We start from the raw sequence: 24,322 nt of genomic DNA on the forward strand, positions 1-24,322 counted from the left end.
ACATACTCAGCATACACACACACACACACACACTTCACTCCAGCACACACGTCATCCCCAGCACACATACAGACACGCATTTCATCCCCCAGTACACACACTTCACCTCCAGCAAACACACAGACACACACTTCATCCCCCAGTAAACACAAAGACACACACTTCACCTCCAGCAAACACACAGACACATATCATCCCAAGCAAATACACAGACACATATCATCCCAAGCAAACACACACATAGATACACTAACATTGAAAAAACATATGCTTGTTTTTGGGATGGGGGGGGAGGGGGCACCTTTTCATCCTTGGACCCAGGCAGCACAATGACCTTTGACACCCAGGAGGATGGTGGACGTCCTCTAATGCAACTGATAGGTAAGCACTGGATCCAATACTTTCCTATGACAAGCATTTTATTGGACATGCACATGGAACATGCTGTGCACACGAACAAGAAACGGGAAAGTGATATCTTTAGGATAATAGAAGTGGATGGCCAGGGCCGGATTAAGAGCCCAGTGGGCCTGGTGCTGACAATTATGATGGGGCCTAATTACAAAATATTATCGACCAAAAACACAAAAACAGTCATACCTCTCAAGCGTTATGTATCTGGTGGAGTTGGTGTTGGAGGGAAACTCAAAGGATTCAGCTATAAGAAAACACATACTCTATGCTAATCTCTTCGTCTAATTTATGCTTTCATCTTTCAATAAATCAATACCAACAGCAGTGTCCAGTGAAGCAGGAAGCCAATGGGCGGGGTAAAAGAGAAGGCCACTGATGTGAATCACATGACCAGAACTGCCAAAAGGGGCGAACATGCCCAAAAAGGGGGTATATGTCTGTCCAAAGAATTGAAAGGCCAGCCTGGCATCAGTGTCCCTATGCATCACAGTGTCAGTGTCCCCATGTCGCCCAGTCCCCTATTCTCCCAGTGTCTGTGTCCCCATTTCTCCCAGTGTCCCCATGTCTCAGTGTGTCCTGTGTCACTAGGAGACACAGAGACATGGGGACACAGAGACATGGGACTGAGAGACATGGGGGCACTGAGACACTTGGGGAGACTGGGAGACATGAGGGCACTTGTGGTTACAGACATGGGGACACTGAGAGACATGGAGACACGGGGACACAGACATTTGGGGACACTGGGAGAAATTGGGTCACAGACACTAGGGACACAGAGACATGGGGACGCTAGGGACACTGGCTGGGAGACATGGGGACACAGACACTGGCTGGGAGACATGAGGACACTGGGAGTCATGGGGACACAGACATATGGGAACAATGGGCAACATGGGGAAACAGACATTTGGGGACACTGGGAGCCATTGGGACACGGGCTGGGAGGCATGGGGACACTGGGAGACATGGAAACACTGTGTCCCTAGTGTCTCCATGTCCCAATGTGTCTACCTATGTCTCACAGCGTCCCCATGTGTCTCACAGTGTCCCCATGTCTCACAGTGTCCCATGTGTCTCAGTGTCCCCACGTCTCCCAGTGTCCCCACGTCTCCCAGTGTCCCCTAGTGTCTCAGTGTCACCATGTGTCCCCTAGTGTCTCAGTGTCCCCGTGTCTCCCTGATGCCTTTCCCCTCATCCCTCACTTCCCTGAGCTGTAGTCTTTCTCTGCAGGCTGGGCGCTGCTGTCTGAACTCTCTGTGCTGTGTAGCTGCTCCCCTGCGTATCAGTGAGTAGAGAGAGGCAGGGAGGGATATGCTGTAACTTCCTATCCCTGCCTCTCTCCATACACAGTGATCCCTACTGGCCGGTGTTGGTATTGCAGAGTAATCTCCCTTTATACTGAGAAAAATATTTGCATTTGTATTGCCGGTATTACTGCAATACCATCACGGCCAGGCAGCCTCAAATACAGGCTGTGCCTTAAAATACCAGTCAGGTGGCAAACCTAAGAGTAGTGTGTAAAAAAAAAAAAAGTTAATTTTTTATTTATTTATTTATTTATTTTTTAAATGGGCCTATTCCATGGGCCTGGGCCTGGAGCTGCAGCTCCATCAGCCCCTATGTTAATCCGGCCCTGTGGATGGCAAGTGAATCTCTGCGCTGGAAAAAAGGCAAGTGAAATATTTTTTGTCTATTTTTTTACAGGTTAATGGGGGTGGGGGGCACAGGAGGGTGATGAATTTCAAGAAGGACTAAGACTCAATAGAGTTAGGAATATATATTTGTATTCCTAATTCTAGAATGTTCCCTGGGCACACTGTATAGGCTTAAGAGAGAAATGTGTAAGGTTGACAGATTTTGTTTTCGTTTTGGCATGTCAATGAAAATGTGCATATTACATGGGTAACGCAATTAGAAATGCAATCCTCTAGTAAAGATTATTTTTATAGGGTTCCTAAGTCAAGTGCTGGGCTAGCAAATCTACAACCTGGGAGTCCTTGCAAGATTTCATTACCTGGAATACTTTCTAGCTTCTGTCGTAATTCTTCGTTCTCCTGTTGCAGAGAAATCACCTCCTGCTCCAGTTCTTGACACCTAGGGCAGTAACCTTCTTCATCATCTTCCTCTTCAGGGAGTGTGGAAGAGGATGGATGACCATGAGATTCAGAGGTCGCTGGAGATGTCCAGCCACCCAATGTATGCACTGGAGAAGAAGATAGAACGTCCATATCAGACATGTGTCCATAATCATTGTTGGATGAGGTATTCCGAGTCGGGAAGTTGCCAGCCAACAAGTAGTTTTGAAGTGAATCAGTGAAGACTCTCAAAAAAGCTGAGGTTTGCTGCTTTTTCTGCACATACTGCATTTCAATGTCCGGTTTCTCCGAAGGTTGGTTATAAAATGCTTTACTGAGCTGGCACTGATCTGGTCTCTCATAAGTGTTATTTTCCTGTTTTACACATGAGACTAAAGATTGTTTTGAGTCCAAAAGTTTTCCTCCGCAGTTTAAAAGGCTGAGGACTCTACTGCACTGCTGGGCAAAGGCATCCAGGATCATTCGACTCTCTACAAAAAAAAAAAAGGAAAAAAAAAAGAAATATTAATTAGGAACATTGCAAGAAGAAAATGGTGGTTCTTTCATTTGTTCATTAAATGCCAGAATTAACAATTATTCAGTTTGATCAGAAATACATGCTTTCATTCCAAAGTAAAGATAATTGGTTACATTCACTGATTTGAATTAACATTAACAGGAGGTTACAAAAAGAGATCTCTACAGATTTGTTTCCCTTATTTCACATGTAGTGATGACAAACAAAGATGCCAAGCTAACCATTACCGTTTACAAAAAAAGCAAACTATAAAATTATTCTGACACAACACTATTTTCAATTGCTAGTAAATTTGCAGAATCAACCATTTAAAGGAACACTCCAATGGAAAATGTTTTAATTTGTTAACAATGTAGTAGATATACCCCCCATGAAAACATACATGCAATTATTGCCTTTTTTCCCATTGGGGTATATCTAAAACGGCTAGCAAATCCTGCAGATCTGCTGTCAGCAGGGCTTGTCAGTCCTCCCCCTTTTCCCCAGCAAAATCTTTCTACAAAATATAGAATAAGAAACAGTGCGCACATAAAAATACATTTTTAAATTTTTTACAAGGCTACTTAAAATCACTTATCTCCGCAAATAAACGTGGATTCAGTTCCATTTCTTGCTAAGCCCACCACTTCACCACAGTACACCAATATTGGTGAGTCCTACAGTAATTTTTTTTTTTGTAGTGCATATTGATATAACAACGCGTATGTGGTGCCCCAACGGCAATCCAAGTACGCTTCAACGACAATTATTACAATGGGGTACATGGAAACTGTTGCACAATTTATAATAATAAGTGAGGTCGGTTCTAGTGCGAGTAGCTAGTGTGTAGTTCGACTACGTGAAACAAACGAAAATTAAAATAAAGTTATGCATAGAGGTTGATCAAACAGCAGTGCCCTGAAACTTGTACAAAATCGCACCTGGTCTGGTGTTGAGTACTATAGGAGTAAACTGGAGTAATTTCTCGTGCTTATAATATGTGCAAGGCATTGTGTGAGACTCTTGCCTGTCTGGTTTTCTGTGACTAGAGATCGTGAGTGTCTCTTGCATAGGACCTGTTGGGCTAGAGATAAGTATGTTATGCTGTACCTATAGGGGCTGTAGGGCTCATGTCAGCCAGTCTGGGGCTGGGCTATATGGGTCAGTAGTGAGTGTCTGTCCGTCTAGTGCTGGCCAAACGGGTTTAGGGCCCCTTCTTGTTGTATGCTGCATCTGGGGTACCTTTAGGTACGGTATGAGGGGTGAGCGATGTTGCCAGGGGACTGTCTGTGTGGTCCGGGTCTGGTTCCGGTCCCGTTTATTGTGGTGCGGGGTCGTGATGGCGGTAGTGTAGTCTGCGTGTGAGCCCTCCGTCGTCCTATTGGTCCCCACTTGGTTTCATTTTTGTATATAATAAAGTAAAGTAAGGTAAAATAAAAAATAAAATTAAAGTTGTAATAAAATAATAACAATAAGGTTGTAATTCGACTATGCAATAGAAAATAGTGTCCCGGTGAGGGGCCTGTCAGGCTCAAGTCGTGGCTGCCGCGTAGGTCTCCGTGGCTCTCTGTCTAGGCTTGAATTCAGCAGCGTGTACCGGGTCAAGGCCTCGAGAGGTTGCAGGTATCGCCCTTCCGAGGGAGTCCAAAGGGAGATCTAAGTCTCTCAGTGCTGCTGCGGCTTCTTGCATGTCGTGTATTATATGCGTTGTTTCTCCTTTGGTGACGTGCAGTGTGTAGGCTGGGCCCTAACAGTACCGGAGCTGGTGTGTGTGTAGTAGGGAGGTGAATGGTCTCAGGGCTCTCCTCCACGCCAACGTTCCTCCCGAGAGATCAGTATAGAAGGAGAGCTCTATCTCCTCAAAGAGGTAGGTTGGTTGGCCTCTGATGGCTGCTTGTACTGCTGCTTTGTCCGTGCGGCTGAGGAATTGAATAATCAGGTCTCCAGGAGCTGAAGTTGGTGCCTTAATTGATTTTGGTATACGGAATATACCGGTTATTTGGGTTGCTTTAGCCGTTTTGGAGTTCAGAAGTGCAAATAGTAGCCGCCTAGTGAAGTGCAGTAGTTCGGCTTCTGAGATATTTTCTGCTACTCCCCGCACTTTCAGATTATTTTGGCGCCGTCTATCTTCCTGGGCGTCGAGCTTGCGTTCCGTGAGGAGGTTTTGTTGTTGGAGCTCTGAAACCGCCCGTTGCAGCTCCTTGATATGGGTGGCCTGGGTGTTAGAGTGTTTTTCTACCACTCCCAATCTGCTAGACAGACCGCGCAGGTCGTCTCGGATTGCGGCCACTTCTGCCAAAATTTTCCGATGGTGGTCCTCCATTAGCCTGCCGATCGCTTCCATTGTTACCGGCGTGGAGGTCGCCATGGGCGGTGAAGGTATCTGTGGTGCCGTCGAGGGCCCCTGCGGCTCTGCTAAGTACTCCTCCTCTGCTTCGTCCGATGTTCCATCCTCAAAGTCGGAGCAGCCGCCATGTAGGGATGCCATATTGGGGCCCTTTTTAACATGGGAAACAAATTAAATCATGCTAATGCTAAATGAACCAACGCGTATTTAATTAATCTGTTGTAAGAGCAATATATATAATAAAAATACAGTGTCAGAACTAAACAATTAATGTGATAGTGCTTTCATGTATATACACTCACAATGAATATCATATCTGCTCTATATCAAATAAATATTATTAAAGTGACATTGTTATCCAAAACCTCTTCTAATTTGTACTTTCCTGTGGTCACCTCCAAAGGGACATCTGATGCCCCTTTGTATGTTTGGATTCTAGATACCCCTTTAGAGGTGACCACAGGAAAGTATAAATTAGAAGAGGTAGCATAGATAGCAATGTCACTTTAATAATATTATTTATTGGATATAGAGCAGATAAGAAAAGGGAGTTTTTTTCCTGTTATGACACAGAAGTACTAAATAAAGTTATCATGCTTAATGAATGTAGATTGCTATACTAAATATCTCAATTTTTGGAGGAACAATCGGTCTTGGGTATCTCAAACCTGATACCCTAGCAGGCCATTATGTTCCACTGATCACATGCATTTTATCCATTAACTTGGTTGTGCAAAATGTTTCCTAACTCCAATAACCTAAGTGGATCCATAACTTAACAGGATACAAATATTTGTATATGGCGGGTGGAGCCTGACCTCTGAGCCAACAAGACGTGGAAAGCCAGAGCTCCTGAAACAAAACTTGATTTTGGGGTATTTTACCTGAATTTGGGGCTTCCACGAACAGTAACCCACATACCGAAGGTCATGGGACCCGGGCTTGCAAAAATCTAACACAAGCCAGCACTCACTCACCCAGAGAGCCCGGAAGCTCTGTTGTGGCCTACCTGGGATGAGGATGTGGGGGAAGCGGACAATCCACCTGCGCTTCGACCCAGGGCCTGGTACCGCAGCACTCCTACCCCCTACCCATCCCCCGGACTGGTGGGATCACCCCAGTCCACTTAAAACCTACCAGACTGACTAAACTAACACTTACCACTCAGACAAGATCGATGAGCACAAACACAGCCGCTGCAAAATGGCGAACGCCGCTCCCTTGCAATCACACGCGGTGAGTCCAAAGCAGGCGACCACCAACGACCACATGGCAGACTGCCTGAGGAGGCTGGATGCCATCTTCCATCGTTTCTGGCTCCGATTAAAGCACCGTGCCCAAGCTACTGAGGCAAGCAAACGCAAAGGAGCCAGGAGTCCCGTGCGACTGCCTAGGAGGGGACCTACTCAAGGCGGCACTCCGGTGAGGAAATCCACGAGACCTACAGCTTGCCTTGCCAGGCTGAGAGCCACAAGGGGCATACACACCCCGCATCACCCACAAGTTCGGAAGATCATCCGCGTCACGCGGCGAATACCACCTCGACCCTCCGATCACTCCCTGCAGGGAATAGACTTGGACTGTTACAGGAACCAGGTCTGTGGTACACAGATGCCGGCCCTCGAACAAGCCTGGGGCTGGAGAGGTCCCCGAGCAGGCGAAGAACGCCCGATGGATGATACAGCCACTCTAATAAGGATGGGAGTTGGTTGACCCAGAGGGGGGGGACTGTCACATAAGCCTGCTGCCACAAGAGCGAAGCAGCTAAGTTAAACAAACACTCTGCATCAGTCATTCGCAAGGGAAATGTTTAACTATACTTTCCATGTCTCCAATTTGCTTTTCTCTGTCTATGGCTTCTCACTAGCTACTTCTTTTCTCTATAAACTGACACCAACCCACTGCTCAGGGCAATGGTGACAAGCTATATATTCCACTCACTTGTCTGAGACAATTACCCTGCTATTAAGATGTTAGTTACCTGTTAATTGCTATTACACAAAAATTGTGCTGATTTTCATAATGCTCCTATTGCTAACCATGAATAGAAACTCAAGGATTGCTATTTGGGCACCCCAAGCATGTATGTTAAAACCGCTATGCACAAATAAAAAATATTAAATATAAAAAATAAAAAAAAAAAAAAATATTTGTATATAGTATGGGTATCACACAAAAATCACAGAATACAAAGATTTCAACTGGTGAATTTGAGATTCTTGGAATCTGCCCAAAATGTAATTTGGCCATTTATTAAGAAAGCACGAATATATGCATTTTGGAAGCTTTCATCACTTTTTTTCATATAACTTTTTATTGTTTTGCAAGTTACGGGGTACAGAAGAGAGAGGGGGGGGGGGTACGAGGTTACATATTTCAGCAAGTTATACAATATGCGAACGTGTTATACAGAAATAAGATACAAATTCTACATTACTATACAAATTGGGATGACACAGTGGGGTGGTAGTAGGGAAGAGAAGGCCTGCAGGGCAAAGAGGGGTAGAGGGATAGGTAGGGTTGAGCAGTGGTGGGTCAGTGTCCTTGCATCTCATGGTATGGCCATGCACATTGGTAATAACCTGATAAGTTATCTGTCGGCTTTGTCACCACCAACCACCTGGGTAGCCCTCGGTTCAAACGTGCGTCGGGGACATCCCAGACGGCCGTTGGGGTCCGTCGGTATTGTTATCAATCGTACCTTTGAGCATTCGTTACGGGTTTTGTTTGTTCAATACTCTAGCATATATAGTCCGCCATGGTTGCCATGCGGTTTCGAACCGTTGTGTGTCTGCACTTTGGTGCGCTGATATGCTCTCATAAATCTGATATTGTTGGATTTTGTCCCATAACTGAGACTTGGATGGGCAGGCTTGTGACTTCCAGTTAGTTGCTATAAGGTTCCTAGCAGCCAATAGTATGAGAGCACTAATTTGCTTGTGTTCCCTAGGAATCCTGGTCGGGAATATAAGCAGGAGGTACATTTGGGGATTCGGGGTGAGGCTCCCCACGCCCAGCGCCTCCAGCAAACTCCGGACTTCTGTCCAGAGGGGCTGAATCACTGGGCACGACCACCATATGTGGAAAAAAGTTCCCATCTCCTTGGAGCACCTCCAACACGTTGGCAGCACAGTAGGGTAAATTTTGTGTAGTCTCAGTGGTGTCAGGTACCATCTGTAGAGCAGTTTTCTATGTGCTTCAATGTGTGTGTAGCATTTAGTGAGTTTAGAGAGACCATTGAGGGCCTGAACCCAATCTTCAGTGGATAAATTGAGGGAGCAGTCTTCCTCCCATTGCTTTTTACACTGGGGAGTTTGACGGGGGACTACTTCTTCCCACATTTTATAGCAGAGGGAAATAGACTTGGGTTTGCTTGGTACGGCCCAACATCTTTCTATAATTCCCTCTGTTGAAGGGTTTTTCTCACGGGTATCGTCTTGTTTTTGTACGTGAGTCAGTATGGTACCTTTAAGTCTGAGGTATGTGAATAGTTCCACCGGTGGTAGGTGCCATTTCGCTTGTATGTCAGCGAACTGTAGAACCTCCCTGTCCTCCAGCAGGTGTTGTATGTTGGTGATACCAGCTTTAATCCACCTGTTTAGAGGTAGGTGCGGTGAAGTGGCTTTTAAAGCCGATAGTGGTGCCCTGACGTGATACAAGGTTTCACATCCTAGTGAGGACATGAACGTGTCCCAGATGCTGAGTGTGAGAGTGGTGGTTGGGTACAGGGCTAGTCCGGGGGGTCTTAGGTGTTTGGGTGTCCACAGGGTGTCAACCATGTTCCCTCCCTGAACCTGTTTGTTCTCCATATCTACCCAGCTTAATTCTCCTTTAGGGGAGTGTAGAAGGATCCCGGCTGTTAGCGCCGACGCTTTGTAGTATTGGGCTATATTCGGTAACCCCACCCCCCCTTGTTTAACTTGTGTGTACAGGAGTTTGGCAGGGATCCTAGGTCTTTTATTGTCCCATATAAAGGTATTACATATTTTTTGTAGGGTTTTGAGTATGGGTTGTGCCATCTTTAGGGGAAGCATGCGAAAGATGTATAGGACCTTGGGCAATATGGTCATTTTGAAGGCGTTAATCCTTCCCAACCAAGAGATATGTGTATGTTTCCATTTCAGTGTCTCCGTTTTGCACATGTTGGGGAGAGTTGAAAGATTTAAGCGGGCAGTTTTGTCAACTGAAGGCGCAATTTTAACCCCCAGATATGTAAGGGAGGATGACCTCCAATCGAATTGGTGTTTGTCTTTTAGAGCTGTTATGCGGCCTGAAGGCAGGTTAACTGGTAATGCCTGGGTCTTGTCCTGATTTAATTTATAGTGGGAAACCAGGCCAAAGTCTTTAAGGGTATGTACCAGGTGGGGCAGTGAATGTTCCGGGTCTGTTAACGTCACTAGGACATCATCGGCGAATAGAGCCAATTTGTGTTCTTGGCCTAGTACTCGTATTCCTTTGATGTTTTGATGACTGCGGATCTTTTGGGCCAAAGGTTCTAGTGACAGAATATATAGGAGGGGGGATAGAGGGCAGCCTTGGCGTGTCCCATTGGTGATATGGAATTTGTCCGAGATGAAGCCTCCACTAGAAACCTTGGCAGCTGGCGTGCTATACAGTGCATTGATACTTGTGATCATTTCTGGTGGGAACCCATATTCTTCTAAGACCCTAGACATGTATGTCCAATTGAGGCGATCGAAGGCCTTCTCCGCGTCCAGCGCAAGGAGAAGGCCCTCTGTGTTGCTCTTATCCATACATGCCAACGTGTTTAGAATGCGTCGGGTGTTATCCGAGCCTTGTCGGCCGCGGACAAACCCTGATTGGTCGTTATGCACTAGTTGCGTGAGGAAGGGGGCTATTCTATTGCTAAGTATTTTGGCGTATATTTTGGCATCTCCATTCAGCAATGATATGGGTCTGAAATTTTTGCACTGTGTAGGTGGCTTCCCGGGTTTAGGGAGTGTGGAGATGTGGGCCAGGAGAGTTTCTTCTGGTAAGGCACCTTTGTTGCTACTCTGCCTATATAATTTTAGCAGGTGAGGTGAGAGGACAGCTGCAAACTGCTTGTAGTATGTATTTGTGAGTCCGTCAGGTCCTGGTGACTTGCCTGTGGGCAACGCCTTGATCACTGCCGAGATTTCGTCCAGTGATATAGGCTTCTGCAAGGCCTCTATTGCGGTTGGGTTCAGTGAGGGTAGATGTAGGTCCGATAGGAAGCTGTCTATGTCTGTTTTTGTCGGGACTATAGTTGTTCCTTCGTGTTGAAGGTTATATAGTTGACCATAGTACTTTGCAAAGGCATTTACTATCCCCTGAGGGTCAATAATTTTGTGGTTATTGCTATCTTGTAGGTAGGCAATTCTGGAGGCGACAGTTTTTTGTTTTATTTGTGCTGCTAATTTGGCTCCCGCCCTGTTCCCTGCTGCGAAGAATTTGTGTTTTGATTTTTGTAAAAGGTAGGTAGTTTTAGCCAGTTCAATATCCCTCAACTGGGATTGGAGTACCAATAGTTTTCTCTGTAGAGTGTTATTGGGTGATTGTTTGTTCTCGTGTGTGAGAGTTTTAATCTCATTGACTATAGTCAAGTATTGCGCTTGGCGTACTTTTTTGGTGTGGCTAGCGTGCTTGATAAAGCTTCCTCTAATGACCGCTTTGTGAGCTAACCAGACGTAGTCTGAGTTAATGTCCTGTTGATCGTTGTCTGTAAAATAGTTCTTGAGGTCTGTTGTTATTTGTTTGACTATGTGTGGTTGTGTTAGCAATTGGTTGTCTAGCCTCCAAGATGTTTGGCCTGTATTAGGGAATCTCTCTTTGAGTGTTAATGTGATAGGAGCGTGGTCTGACCACGTGATGTCTCCAATTTCTGTGTCCAGTAATTTTGTGAGGGATGTGGTCTTTATTAAGAACCTGTCTATCCTGGAGTAGCTGTTATGCACCGCAGTGTAGCAGGTGTAATCTGTTTCAGAGGGGTGTGTGATTCGCCAAGGGTCTACAAAGTCATGTGTTGCTAAGACTTCTTGAATGTTGCGTGATTGTGTGAGCCTCCTCTTGGAGGTGGTCGTTGCCACTGTTTTCGAGGCTGATGAGTCTCTAAAGCTATCTAGAAGAAAATTGGTGTCGCCTCCAAGTATTACCTCCCCAAATTTATACAGGTTCAATAATGCAAACATTCTAGACATAAACTCCTCTTGGTTATCGTTAGGCCCATATATGTTCATTAAGGTGAAGGGGTTATTGTTGAGATGGCATTGAATTATCAGGTATCTACCTTTTTTATCAGTGATTTTTCGGATCAGTTCAAAAGTAGTTTGTTTGCTAATTAAAATGGACACTCCCCTTTTTTTTGTGGAATAGCAGGAGTGATGGTCTATAGGAAACCAGGGTGAATTGAATCTGGGGCGAGATCCCCATTTAAAGTGGGTTTCTTGAAAAAAAGCGACATGCGCCTTCTGATTTTTGGCCTCTAGCAGTGCCAATCTCCTCTTATTGGGTGTATTTAGCCCTTTTACATTAAGAGAAAGTACCTTGAGGGACATGTCACCAGTGGTAATTCTAGGCTCGTTGTCTACCTGAGCTTTGTGACAGCGCCGTCGGAGTGTGTTGGCGACACTGGTGGGGGGGGGGGAGGGGGGGGAGGGTTAGGTAGCACTATATAACAGAAAAACTTGAACTATATACAAGCCCGATAGCCAGGTGGCTGGTGCAGAAATCTGCTGACGGGTAATAAAGTGGCTTAGTACTTAAGCCTTGTGGGGTACCGTGGGTGCCGTCGTTGCGTTACTAATGGGGTATGCACACGTGGGGAAAAGCTATAATAAAGATAACTCAAATTAGTGGGTGTGCTCCACTGGTAACACTCTGTATCAGAAATCACAATTCGTAAAGAAAGCGAAATATTCAGTATTATAACAATATCTAACTAATAGTTGTAACAATCATATATAATCAGCCGCCTCGTGTGGACTCTCGGCTGTACGACACCATGAAAGTGAAGACAGGTATGAGGGTGCACAGGGGGGATTTGCGTGTATAGTCTCTGTTAACATATACATATCTGTGGTTTATCAACGATGGGCAGGAACGGTGCGCCCCAAGTTGTCGTCTTGTCGCTGGTATATTTCTGGAATGTTCATGTTGTGCCAAGGGAGCGAGTTGTGGCCTTTTGTCTGCTTTCGGGGTGGTGATGTCGTCGGGGATCTGGAGCTGCCTGGCGGTGGTGGTATAGGAATGTCCCATTCTTTGAGTAGTCTCGCGCCGTCACGTGGCGTGGAGATTATCTTGTCAGTTCCATTCCTTTTAAGTAGTAATTTCGTTGGGAATCCCCATTTGTAAGGGATGTTAGCCGATCGTAAAGCAAGGGTTATTGGTGCAAATTCTCTTCTCTTGAACATAGTCGCTGCTGATAGATCAATGAACAACTTTATTTCTGCAAACTGTTGCGGCAGTGGAGGGTGCTTCCTGGAGGCCTGCATGATTTGGTCTTTCACTGTAAAGTAGTGGACTCTGGTGATTACGTCCCTTGGTGTGGAGGAAGGCAGGTGTCTAGGCTTAGGCAGTCTGTGCGTGCGGTCTAGCCGGAGGTCTGAGGCCTCTAACTCTGGGATGAGTGCCTTAAACATGTCCTGTACAAATTTAGGCAGGTCTTGTGGGCCCACTTCCTCAGGCACCCCCCTCAGTCTTATGTTGTTTCTTCTGTCTCTGTCCTCATTGTCTGCTATTTTCCCTTCTAAGTATTGTACCTTTTGCTGCAATGCAGTGTGTGCTTCTGCTAAGTCGTTGTGGGCTTCCCTTAGCCCTTCTGTCGCCTCCTCTAAATGCGCCGTCCTGTCCCCTAGGGCCTGGATGTCTGCTCTGACGTCCGCCGCCATTTTAGAGAAATCGGAACGGAGAATGGACTGCAGGGACTGCAGCATGTGGCTCACGGAGGCATCCGTGGCCGGCTGGGTACAGGGGGGGTCCGTTGGATCTTGACTCTCACCCGGTTCGCAGTCTATAGCTGTGGGGCTGCGGTCGTCGGCGCCATCTTGGCTGTCACTGCGGCCCGTTGTGAGGTGCGAGTGGAGGGTTCTCTGCTTCATTTTTTTCGTTGATTTAGTCGACATGACTTCCCCTGAGCTCTCCTCGGTTTTTCAGTCGTGTTTTTGGTGGTGTAATGCTGTGTTACACGCTGTGTTAGTCCACGGAATGGCGGAGCACTCAGATTATGCGACTGCTTCCATGCGGAGTCAGGCCACGCCCCCAGCTTTCATCACTTTGACTGCAAACTCAAGCAGAACGTCTTTCTACTTCAAAGCTTAAAGGAACACTATAGTCCCCTAAATGACTTTAGCTAAATAAAGCAGTTTTAGTGTATAAATCATTCCCCTGCAATTTCACTGCTCAAGTCACTTAGGAGTTAAATCACTTTGTTTCTGTTTATGCAGCCCGAGCCACACCTCCCCTCGCTATGATTGACAGAGCCTGCATGAAAAAAAAACTGGTTTCACTTTCAAACAGATGTAATTTACCTTAAATAATTGTAACTTTAAATCACATACAGGAGGCTCTTGTAGGGTCTAGCAAGCTATTAACATAGCAGGGGATAAGAAAATCTTAATTAAACAGAACTTGCAATAAAGAGAGCCTAAATAGGGCTCTCTTTACAGGAAGTGTTTATGGAAGGCTGTGCAAGTCACACGCAGGGAGGTGTGACTAGCGTTCATAAACAAAGGGATTTAACTCCTAAATGGCAGAGGATTGAGCAGTGAGGCTGCAGGGGCATGTTCTGTACACCAAAACTGCTTCATTAAGCTAAAGTTGTTCAGGTGACTATAGTGTCCCTTTAAAGCAACTTCATTCTTGCGATGTCTTAACCTCAGTATAAAAAACAAAAACAATACAATACAAAATTTATATTTTAAAGTGTTTATTCAGTCAAATTACTGCAACAGTTGAATTGCTCATAGCAATCACAGCAAAAGACATTTTATGACATCATGGAGTCAAATTCAGTATACACTGAATGCACTGAATCACAAATTAAAAATAGTGTTCTGTGGCTGAGTGACAAATATTTCATGGCATAAGCAATCTAGTTGTCAAAATGGCTTGTGCATTGACTGTTATAATGTTAATCTGTATAGGCCTTTGGTTGGAAATATATACACAGCTCTTTAAAAAAAACAAGTGTGTACTCTGGGTAATGTATATAGCAGTTCCAGAATTATTCTTACAATAACAATATGATTAGAATGATCAACACAGAAGAAATTAAAAAAAATGAATGCAATGGAGAGATAAGATGGACTGTAAGCATAATGTCTCCAATTTGACAGCTAAGAGGTTATTGAACACATTTTACATAGCATACTGAACTCATCCATAAATCAATAACATCCTTTATTTCAATATATTCTATGGAGCTGCTGCAAGAACAGCACATCACATTAAGAGTCATTTCAGTGCTTGGAATTTTAATAAAACGAGTCACTTACTGTACATGATGATGGTTACAAGCCTGACTAGACCATGGCCTGCTTATAGCAGCCTGTTCGTCGCTTGTTACATATAGGGTTATTCACTAAAACATTGAATTAAAAAGTTGGAACACTACATTTTAAATTCAGGCTAAAATAGTCGATCTACGAATATAGAAGAATTTTGTCCAAATGAGCTATTCAGGCCTATATTTCAGAATTTATTGTTTTCAATTCACTTAATTTCACGGTTTAGTAAAACAACTCCAAAGACTCCATTTTACTAGCACGCAGATAAAAAGATCACTTAGTGCCAACGAGAATCATACTACATAAACACTATAGGTGTGTAACCTTATTGTGCAGTATATACTGCTATCACGGTGTAGTCACTATACAATTACAGATGGAGCCATACACTTAAAAGGGTTTATCTATATGTGCCCTATTGGGCACGTTGTACCCAGACATTGTCCCCTCTGTTGTTTTGGTTTTGAACTGCAATAAAAGCAAATTTACCTGGAACCTTCTCTAATGTCACGCCACGTAGTTCTCTTTGCATCTGTGGTACAATCAAATGCTTTTCATAGAGAAGCATTGTTGGATCACTTAAGGCTCATCAGCCCTACAGCCCGCCCTCCTCCCAGTCGCTAAAGAGGGAGGTCTGTATAGAGGGTGGAGGGGAGTGGACAAGTGGCTGGGAGGCGGACATGCCTGAAAGCGAAGAATCTAATTAATTCCATTGCCAGCTTGCTGATGATAGATGTAATTTTTTGCAATCAATTAAAGGTATTCTATAGTGTCAGGAAAACAAAGCCGTTTTCCTGGCACTCTAGGTTCCTACATTGCCCCACCGCCCCCCTTATTACCCACCTCCTGTGGCGGTGAAGGGGTTAAAACTCCCTCAGTCACTTACCTGAATCCAGCGCCGCTGTCCCTCGGCGCTGGGTCAGGCTTCACCCACACTCCTCCCCGCCGACATCAGCTGGTGGGAGAGACCCACTGTGTGCATTCGCAGCAATGGCTCGCATTAGGATTTCCCCATTAATCAATGCTTACCTATGGGGATTCCGGTGACCCTGGAAGTTCTCATGCATAGCATGAAGACATCCAGCATCATCTAGACGACCAAAAGTCGTCTAAGCACCCGAAAGTCCCTCTAGTGGCCGTCTGGTAGATAACCACTAAAGGTGGAGTTAACCCTCAGCGGTAATAATTGCAGTTTCTCAGAAACTGCAATAATTACCACTGTAAGGTTAAGGCACATGGGCCATTTCACCCAGACCACATCAATGAGCTGAAGTGGTCTGGGTGCCTATAGTGTTCCTTTAACATAAGTAAGCACCTGAACTTTGAATAATGTGCATGTGCGGCGAGCGCATTAGACCCTCCCCTTAGGAAAGCATTGACTCAATGCTTTCTTATGGGAATTTCACTGACAGAGTGTGAGGACGTTCTGCATTAGTTAGGCGACCAAAAGTCTGCTAAAATCCCGGAAGCTCCTCGAGTGGCTGTCTGATAGAGAATGTCTTAGTACTGCAATGTAAAAATTGCAGTTTCTCTAAAACTGCAATGTTTTACATTGCAGGACTAAGTGTGACAGGGACACTGCACCCAGAGCACTTCAATGAGATGAAGTGGTCTGGGTGCTCATAGTGTCCCTATAAGCTGAATTGATAAAATAATTATTTTGATAAAATATTAAGTTTTTCTCTATAACAATATCATTCATTTTTATGGATATAAATTTAAATATTTTCTATCATGATGCCAACTAATGATCTGTATGAAAATATATTTTCTAGTGATCTCCAAATCTAACTAAATTTATTAAGTTGTAAATAAAACAAACCACACCCACAAAAGACAGCAACACAAATATTTCATGCTCAGTACATATTCAATATATACACATTCTCATTTTCTAAACTGTGATGTATGATTCCAATGAATATTTTATTGATGTGGTTTTGTGAGAAAGAAAAATAAATAAAGCATATTTCCCCAGGACAATTTGCATGTCACTCAAGAAAAATCAATCGAGAATTAAGAAGTATTAACAAATCAATGCAGGGAAAAAAAATACAATCCAGCGAATTCTATTTTTAAAGAGCATTATCAGAGATATGATTAGTTACATGTCAGTTCTGCTGTTCTGTGATGAGATCGAAAATCATTTTCTAGGAAATAAAGACGTTTATCAGCCACATCTTTTGTATAAGGTTAAGATTATTATAAACCTGACACCTTGTATCAGAAAGGGATATTTTAGCATGGCTCCTTAAATATTTGCAGTCAGTTAAATTATTGTTCATCCGTTTAGCTCATTATTAACCCTTTCCAAGACGCACAATTGGTATGCGTGAAGCTGTGATGCAAATCAAAACACTGCAAACAGAACATTTCTCCCATTTTAATTTTATGACGTAAGGGGTTAAATTACAGAGCCACACTCCCCTACTTTATTTTTATTATAACAATTTTTTGTGATTCGTGAGATGAAAGGGCATAAAAGAAAATTAGAATCCTCTGTTGAAATCTAGCAATATATTAATAGATGCGCCAATATTCTGACGCCATTTAAAGCGGGTAAGCTTTCCAAAACATGTCTAGATCAGTCAAATTTGTGAATATATTTTTCAGAACTATCAGTGTAAGAAATAGGTTGTTGCTATTTGTGATGGCAAACAAAAGCAATCATCCCTGCCAAGAACACACTATAGAAAGCAGGATCTCAGCTCTACTAGACAGAAAGTAATTAGAATGCATTTAATGTCCAAAAGAATGAAGCTGATAGGCTGCCACAGATGTGTAGATCTATGAATATTTATATGGTGGTTTATAGCTGACACTTTTATCAGTTGAAGAAGATAAAATATCTGCCTGACTCAAAAGCTTGACAGTCAGGTTAATAAAATCTCATTAAAGAGAATGACCTATGCAATTATATAGGATTTATTGTAATTCATTTTTGATTGTGAGCTGCTTAAAGATGCAGTTTCCTATTTCCTGATGCCACAATTAGGTTACACATCAGAATCTTTCTGTGTTAACTCCAAGATGCCCACAATTTAAAACAAAATCCAAACATTCAGGCTAAGGAGAGATCGAAGAAGTGGTTAAGGAACAACTAGATAACACATACATAGTAACAGATTTTACCAAACACATTTTAAAATAGCCTTTTTTTGTCTAGAGAATTTGCTACTTTTAAATAAGATTTTATTATACACAATGCATTTAGTTGTAAACACTTATATTTTTACACGCCAATACAAGCAAACGCATTTAGAGAAATGTTTACGTCTTCAATATCCATCTGGCACACAGGGTGAGGGTTCAGTAATCATGTACAATATGGGGAAAATGTGTGTCCAAAGGAACGGACTAGTGTCTAGAAAACCAGAATGTCACAGACCAATCATCAGGACTAATCTGTTGATTGTTTTTATATTGGAACACAGTCTGGAGTTAAGCTTTCAGGATAAAAAAAAATATATAAAAAGTCAGAGGCATTAAAGGAACTGGCAACCACTTGCAGAAGAGGTTGTAATGATGTTGCTGGTGGGATACACTGGATTGACCTTGAATACAAGTTTCCACTTATTGTTTATTTTTACATTCTTTGGAAACATTGCTTGTGACCGGTTTGCTCATGGGCACTTGTAAGGGTACTGCATAATTCAGTGCCAGGCTGGACTACAGCAAGGGAGGGCTACATGTAGCCATGGGGGGTTGGAGGAGGGGTAGGGGTTACTAGAAAACAAAACTATGTCAAGTTGAGGTCAAAGCAGCACATCATATACCATTAATTTTCATAATTTTATACTGAATGTTATACTAATACTGCATTAAGTGGACTTCAATAATAATAAACATATAGTTACGTAATAAGATTAGTAAGGTGCTGTGAGGAAGCAACCACAAATGCCCCCATACCTACCTTCCCATCCCTCCCCTGGACTACAGAGAACTGAATGGTCGGGTTCTCTACCAATGGGAGGAATAGGGATCTGGGATTCTGTTTTGAGAGTAGGACATGGTAATTAACAAAATTGGGGCTTGCCCGTAGAATCTGTAGTTTGGGCCAAAATAGACAAGCAGAAAAAATAGTTGAGCTGGACAATTTTTAGCTTTAGAGGTATAATTCCCTGGCCAAATCCCAACAAATACCTGTTTAATGAACAACCCTGATAATATTCTGGTACCCTGTGGAAAAGAGAAGATGATGTACTCTCCAAAAGCGAGGACAAGCAGGTATGCTCCTGTTTTGGAGAGGATGTTTTAGGCATGCACCCCATTCACTAAAGCAGGAACTGACAGAAATTTTAATTCAAATGAATTCAGAGAAGATTTTAAATGTACAACCAAAATAGTGAAAGTGAAAACAGAACTGACAAGACATTTGTTTTGGCATTTTTGGCCTAAAAGTCTGAAATTTCCTTTGATTTTTTGGAAATGATCATTTCCGTGTATAAGTCTGTAAATGTCATGGATGGCAGTGTATCTCTTACACTTCTCTGCCAGGTATATAATGGGGCAACATTCTAGCTCAGTCCTAGCAATCAATCATTTAATGATAAATAAAGCCTTGATGTGTTTCAGTACATAGAAACACATTAAGTCTACGGGCATGACTGTGAGTAATATATGCATTTACTTATGATTTAATGACACCTTAAGCAAAATAGATAGGTTAGATAGCTTTAGTATTTGTTATCGTGGTTTATTAACTAAAATCTAATCTAAAATTCAGGCTTAAAAAGCCAAGATGTAACAGTAGCTACATTGGTGAATTTTTCCCAAAAAAGCTATTTATGCTTTATTTTTGCCTTTCGGGTTTCACTTTGCTGCAATTTAACATTTTGTGAATAATTTGTATACTTTACATATTCTAAAAACCTCCTAAAACCTAATTGTATTATACATACTAAAACATTTTGTGTACTCAATCTCCTAATTGTCCTTTCTGTGGTATATCTTAAAAACAGCCCATAAAAGGTGTTACTCCAACAACCATGTCCACTTCTGGTTTTAGAACTGGTCATGATGGTAGGAGTCTGTATGTGCAGCGTTTCTATATTTGCACTTTTGTGCCTGGGAATAGTCGCACCAGCAGCACACATCACTTTGGTAGACGGAACCCCGCTCCAGACTGCCAAATGTCAATTCTGTGCAAGAAGTATATGGTCAGCGCACACTGCACACTAGCAATGGGCATAATTAGTTTATCCTTTGCAGGCAGTGTCTGTAAGGGAAGGCATGTATATCCCCTCTCTCGCTGCTTTAATTAACATCCCCCTTCCCCCAGAAACCCTGCCTCCTTATGCCCTTAATGTTTTTTGTTTGTTTTTTAAAGCTCCAACTGTCCCTCTGTATATCCCCACTCTTTCCCTTACCAGCTCAGAACGCAGACATGAGTTCTAAACCAATAAAATGTCCTATCAATTGCTACTCTATGAAAATATTCGATTGGACCAAGGATGCACAGTGACGGGCCGTGGAACATGCTCGCGTGGCGCTAGATTCCAGGTAAGTTTTAACCTAATTTTGGTGGTTTCTTAGCCTAATAAAGATGGGAGACCTATTATAGTGCACTATAATAAAGAACGGTTAAGTTAAAATATGTTTAAGGCCATAGCTTGCGCCATACATAAACGTTTGTGAAACAAGCAGAGGACTGGTATTAAAGCGAAACTGTCCCTTCCAGGATATTTAATTTTTACTTATCGCCTAGGACTCAACACCTCTTTATCAATCAACTAGGCACTCTATCATGGCTCCCTGTCAATCATTGTAATAAGATCTGGCCGTTGCACCTGCTTTTCAGAAAAGAGAAAGCATATAGAGAAAAAAATTAAACAATAATTTTATTTCTCATCCACATTTGCAATGTGTGCCCTGGGTGTGCCTTCACTGAACTGGACTGTATTGTCATTCACAGACACAAAGACCACTTCATTTAAATGAAGTTGTCTGTGTGCAATGGTCCTGTCCTTTATGTGGAATTGGCAATGTTTTCATTCCATAGTTGGTGGTTGTCTTCCTGACACCGAAGTCAGATTTGGATATTCAATCCAATGCTCATTGAAAAATATAATTGACGCAGAGTAGCATTTGCCACCCATGTGGAATAACCTTTTAATGTATCTCTATGGAGAAGCACTGGATTGGCTGAGATCATCAAGACAGGCAGGGCGGCAGTGGAGATATTTAAGCAGGATATAAGGTAACTAATACACTTAGACAGAAATACTAAATAGTGAGGTGAACATGTTTGCATTCCTAACGCTATAGTGTTCCTTTAAATACATTTTAAATAAAATGCAGGAAGTTAAACGTGATTTATCCATGTTTTATTTTGGTGTTATGACTCCCATTTAAAGGAGAATCCATCACTTATTCTTTACTATAACCTATATGGGCATAATATGAATAGGGGAGCTTATTCATGAAACCTGTGAGTTATAGACCATTGATAAAAGAATTGAACAATGTTGGGCCATAAAACCCAAACTGGGAAATAATAGTTTTTGGTGAATTCTACAAATGTGCTTGGGTGTATAGTACTGAAATCTATTGATCTGCATCTTAGAAATCTGGCTAATTTCACTTTTGGAATAACTGGACACAAATGATGGACAATGGTTTAAAGGTTCCTAAGCTTGGGCAATATATCAATTAAGTACTGATCAAACATAAAAAAAAAAAAAAAAAAAATTAAAAATGGAGAGGAGCAATATCATGATAACATACAATTAAGCAATTCTTTGTCAAAACAACATTCTTTCAAGTTCAAACTTGCAGCTGTGCACAAGGCTGATAGCACAATTAAAGTCTGATAATACATAAGGGTTTGGTCACTAAACATAGAATTTTAGTTAATCGCAAATTGAAATTAAAAAAAATTGAGCCTAAAATATAAAAAAATGTGGCTATAGTGGACTAGGAGATTTTTTTTTCCCAATTATTTCATTTATTTTTAGCCTAAATTTCACAACAATTTGGTTAGTAGGGTATAAATCCCGCGGAACATACGTTGTGACCATGTAGTAGTTTATACCAGAACAAACGGACTAAACCAAGGTTCATTTCATGTACATGTAAACTCCTATTCTCATACTGAGAAGAATCAATGTCTGGTTATGGCTGTTACTGATGTATAATTTGTAGTTAAACACGTTACATTTACTATATTCATAAACACATTCCAAAAGAACAGTACATTGGGATCTGTATTCAGATATACTTTTTTTTTTTGTAAGAACCTAAAACTCCTGAAGAAAAGTCCTTACCTGTGCAAATTAGTTAATTCACCTTTTGACTCATTGCATGTTATATACAACCATCAGTAAAACAAGGGTTAACAAACTTTAATTCACATTCTTTAGTAGGCCAAGCCATTTTTAAGGACTCAGGTAGTAGAAGCATCTGGTTTAAAATAATCAGATTTTTCATGCACCTTAATTCACAAATTAGCAATTACTGACAATACTTTGCTTTAAAATGTGCATCTATATCTACACAATACTGAATGCACATTATCTGGTGAGCAAGCATCTGTTATGAAGTACACTTGTAAAGACCACATTTGATGGGAAAGATTAACTAGACTGAGGAAGACCAGGAAGCTAAAATGAAAGGGCAGCAACACACGAACACAAATGACAGTGATTACACACAGGAGGATGCAATGACACTTATTGTATGTAGACTTCTATTAGTTATGAGGGTTACATAAAACAAGGACAGCTGTTAATGAATGTAAACCAGCTGCATTGGTATTACATGTCTCCAACACAGCATTCCAAAATAAGTAAAAGAAACTTTAGTGAACTGAAAGTGATGTTGGGCATAAAAAAAGATGCCTTGATACTGAGTAGCAGAAGTTTAAAGGGAGATCTTCTCCACGTCCAAGGGACTCTTGCTACCAGCAGTGACCCTGAATAGGGGTATCCCATGACCTACAAAGAGTTCCCCAATAATGTACCCTGACCCCAGAGGGTGTCAGACACTTTCAATAACAATGGACTCCTGGAGGTGAGTGAGTTCCTGGAGGGCAGGTGGTGAGTGAGTTCCTGGAGGACAGGAGGTAAGTGGGTGTGGATTGGCCAGTGTGAGCTAGCAGGGGTGGGAGGTACCTACCTGCACTGAGTTCAATGGAGCCCTGGCTGGCCGGCTGCTGGCAGAACCTGTTGTTGGAGCCCTGGTGCCCAGCTGGGGCACCTCCCCTCTGCTGGCACTGGGAGGAGGAGGTGGCTGTGGCTGTCCTGGTGGGCCCATTCTGATAGGAGCTGTGAGCCTGCTGATAATGCTGCTGATGGTGATCACTGTTGCTGATGGAGGCTGGGTGGTGCTGAAAGTGTGCTTGGTGCTGCTGCTGCCCTGCAGGTGCCCCTAGATGTGGGATCTCCACCATGGTGGGTCTGTCGTACCTCCTGGCCAGCCCCATGGACCTCTTGCTGGGGAAGGTTTTGAGGACGCTGTAGGGGCTCCTCTGTTTGTAGATTTTAGGGATGCAGGGCCCCTCCTCTGCTGGCTGCATCTCCTCCTCCATCTCTCGGCGGGTGCTGGCTTTCCCCTTCCCTTCCCTGGGCTCCGGCTGCCTCCTTGTCGCCGCTGTTGCGCTGCTGCTGCTGAGCCGTGCAGGGGTGCCGCGTGATTGACAGCCGGCCTCGCCAATGCCTGGAGGGAGAAGGGAGGTAAAGAGCAAGTGTTTAGGGTAATATTTGCTAATGATGATGGGGGGAAGGGGCGGGCCTTGCAGTGGCTGCCTTGGAGCTGGCTGTGCTCTGCTGGGTGCTCGGAGCCAGGTGCTCAAAGTGTGGAGACACACAGAGAGAGGGGCTACCTAACTGGCAAAGTGCTGGCTGTGCACACACTACAATAATCATCACAGGATCACACTTATTGTCACTGGCTATAACTTGCAATCATTGGCTGTAACTTGTCATCACTGTCTCACATGTCAAATCTCTTGCTATAACTTGCCATCGCTTGCTCACACTTATCACTGGCTCACAGTTATTACAACAGGCTACAACTTGCCATCACTGGCTCACAATTATTATCACTGGCTATAACTTGCCATCACTGGCTCACAGTTATTATCAGTGGCTATAACTTGCCATCACGGTCTCACACTTATTATCACTTGCTCACATTTATTATCACTTGCTATAACTTGCCATCACTGGCTCACACTTATCACTGGCTATAACTTGCCATCATTGGCTCACAATTATTATCACTGGCTATAACTTGCCATCTATGGCTTACATGTATAATCACTGGCTCACCCTTATTAAGTGTTCTTGCATAGCAAGACCACTTAATGTTATCTCACATATATATTATTCTTATTATAGCCAAATTTATCACCCTAACTCCTCCCACAGTTTTTACACTTCATAGACAGTAATATACCGAAACATGCGGATTGTTCCCGATTGGTGTGCTATTACTTTGTGCAATGTTTCGCCAAATGGTTAATCAAATATCCAAATATCGT

At 42.9% G+C, this 24,322-nt stretch overlaps 1 protein-coding gene across 1 annotated transcript in view; it reads right to left on the reverse strand.

Moving 5' to 3' along the window:
* BEND4 (BEN domain containing 4) overlaps positions 1-23,619 on the reverse strand; it is an 87,667-nt gene extending 64,048 nt beyond the window's left edge. The window contains exons 1-2 of the mRNA XM_063457913.1: positions 22,957-23,619; positions 2,432-2,983 (exon numbers count right to left, since the gene is read on the reverse strand). Of these exons, the coding sequence (XP_063313983.1) occupies positions 2,432-2,983; positions 22,957-23,368 (964 nt within the window). The 5' untranslated portion in view covers positions 23,369-23,619. The remainder of the gene's footprint in view (positions 1-2,431; positions 2,984-22,956) is intronic.
* Positions 23,620-24,322: the final 703 nt, after the last annotated feature.

Source organism: Pelobates fuscus, chromosome 6 (assembly GCF_036172605.1).
Source record: "Pelobates fuscus isolate aPelFus1 chromosome 6, aPelFus1.pri, whole genome shotgun sequence".
Taxonomy (NCBI): Eukaryota; Metazoa; Chordata; class Amphibia; order Anura; family Pelobatidae; genus Pelobates; species Pelobates fuscus.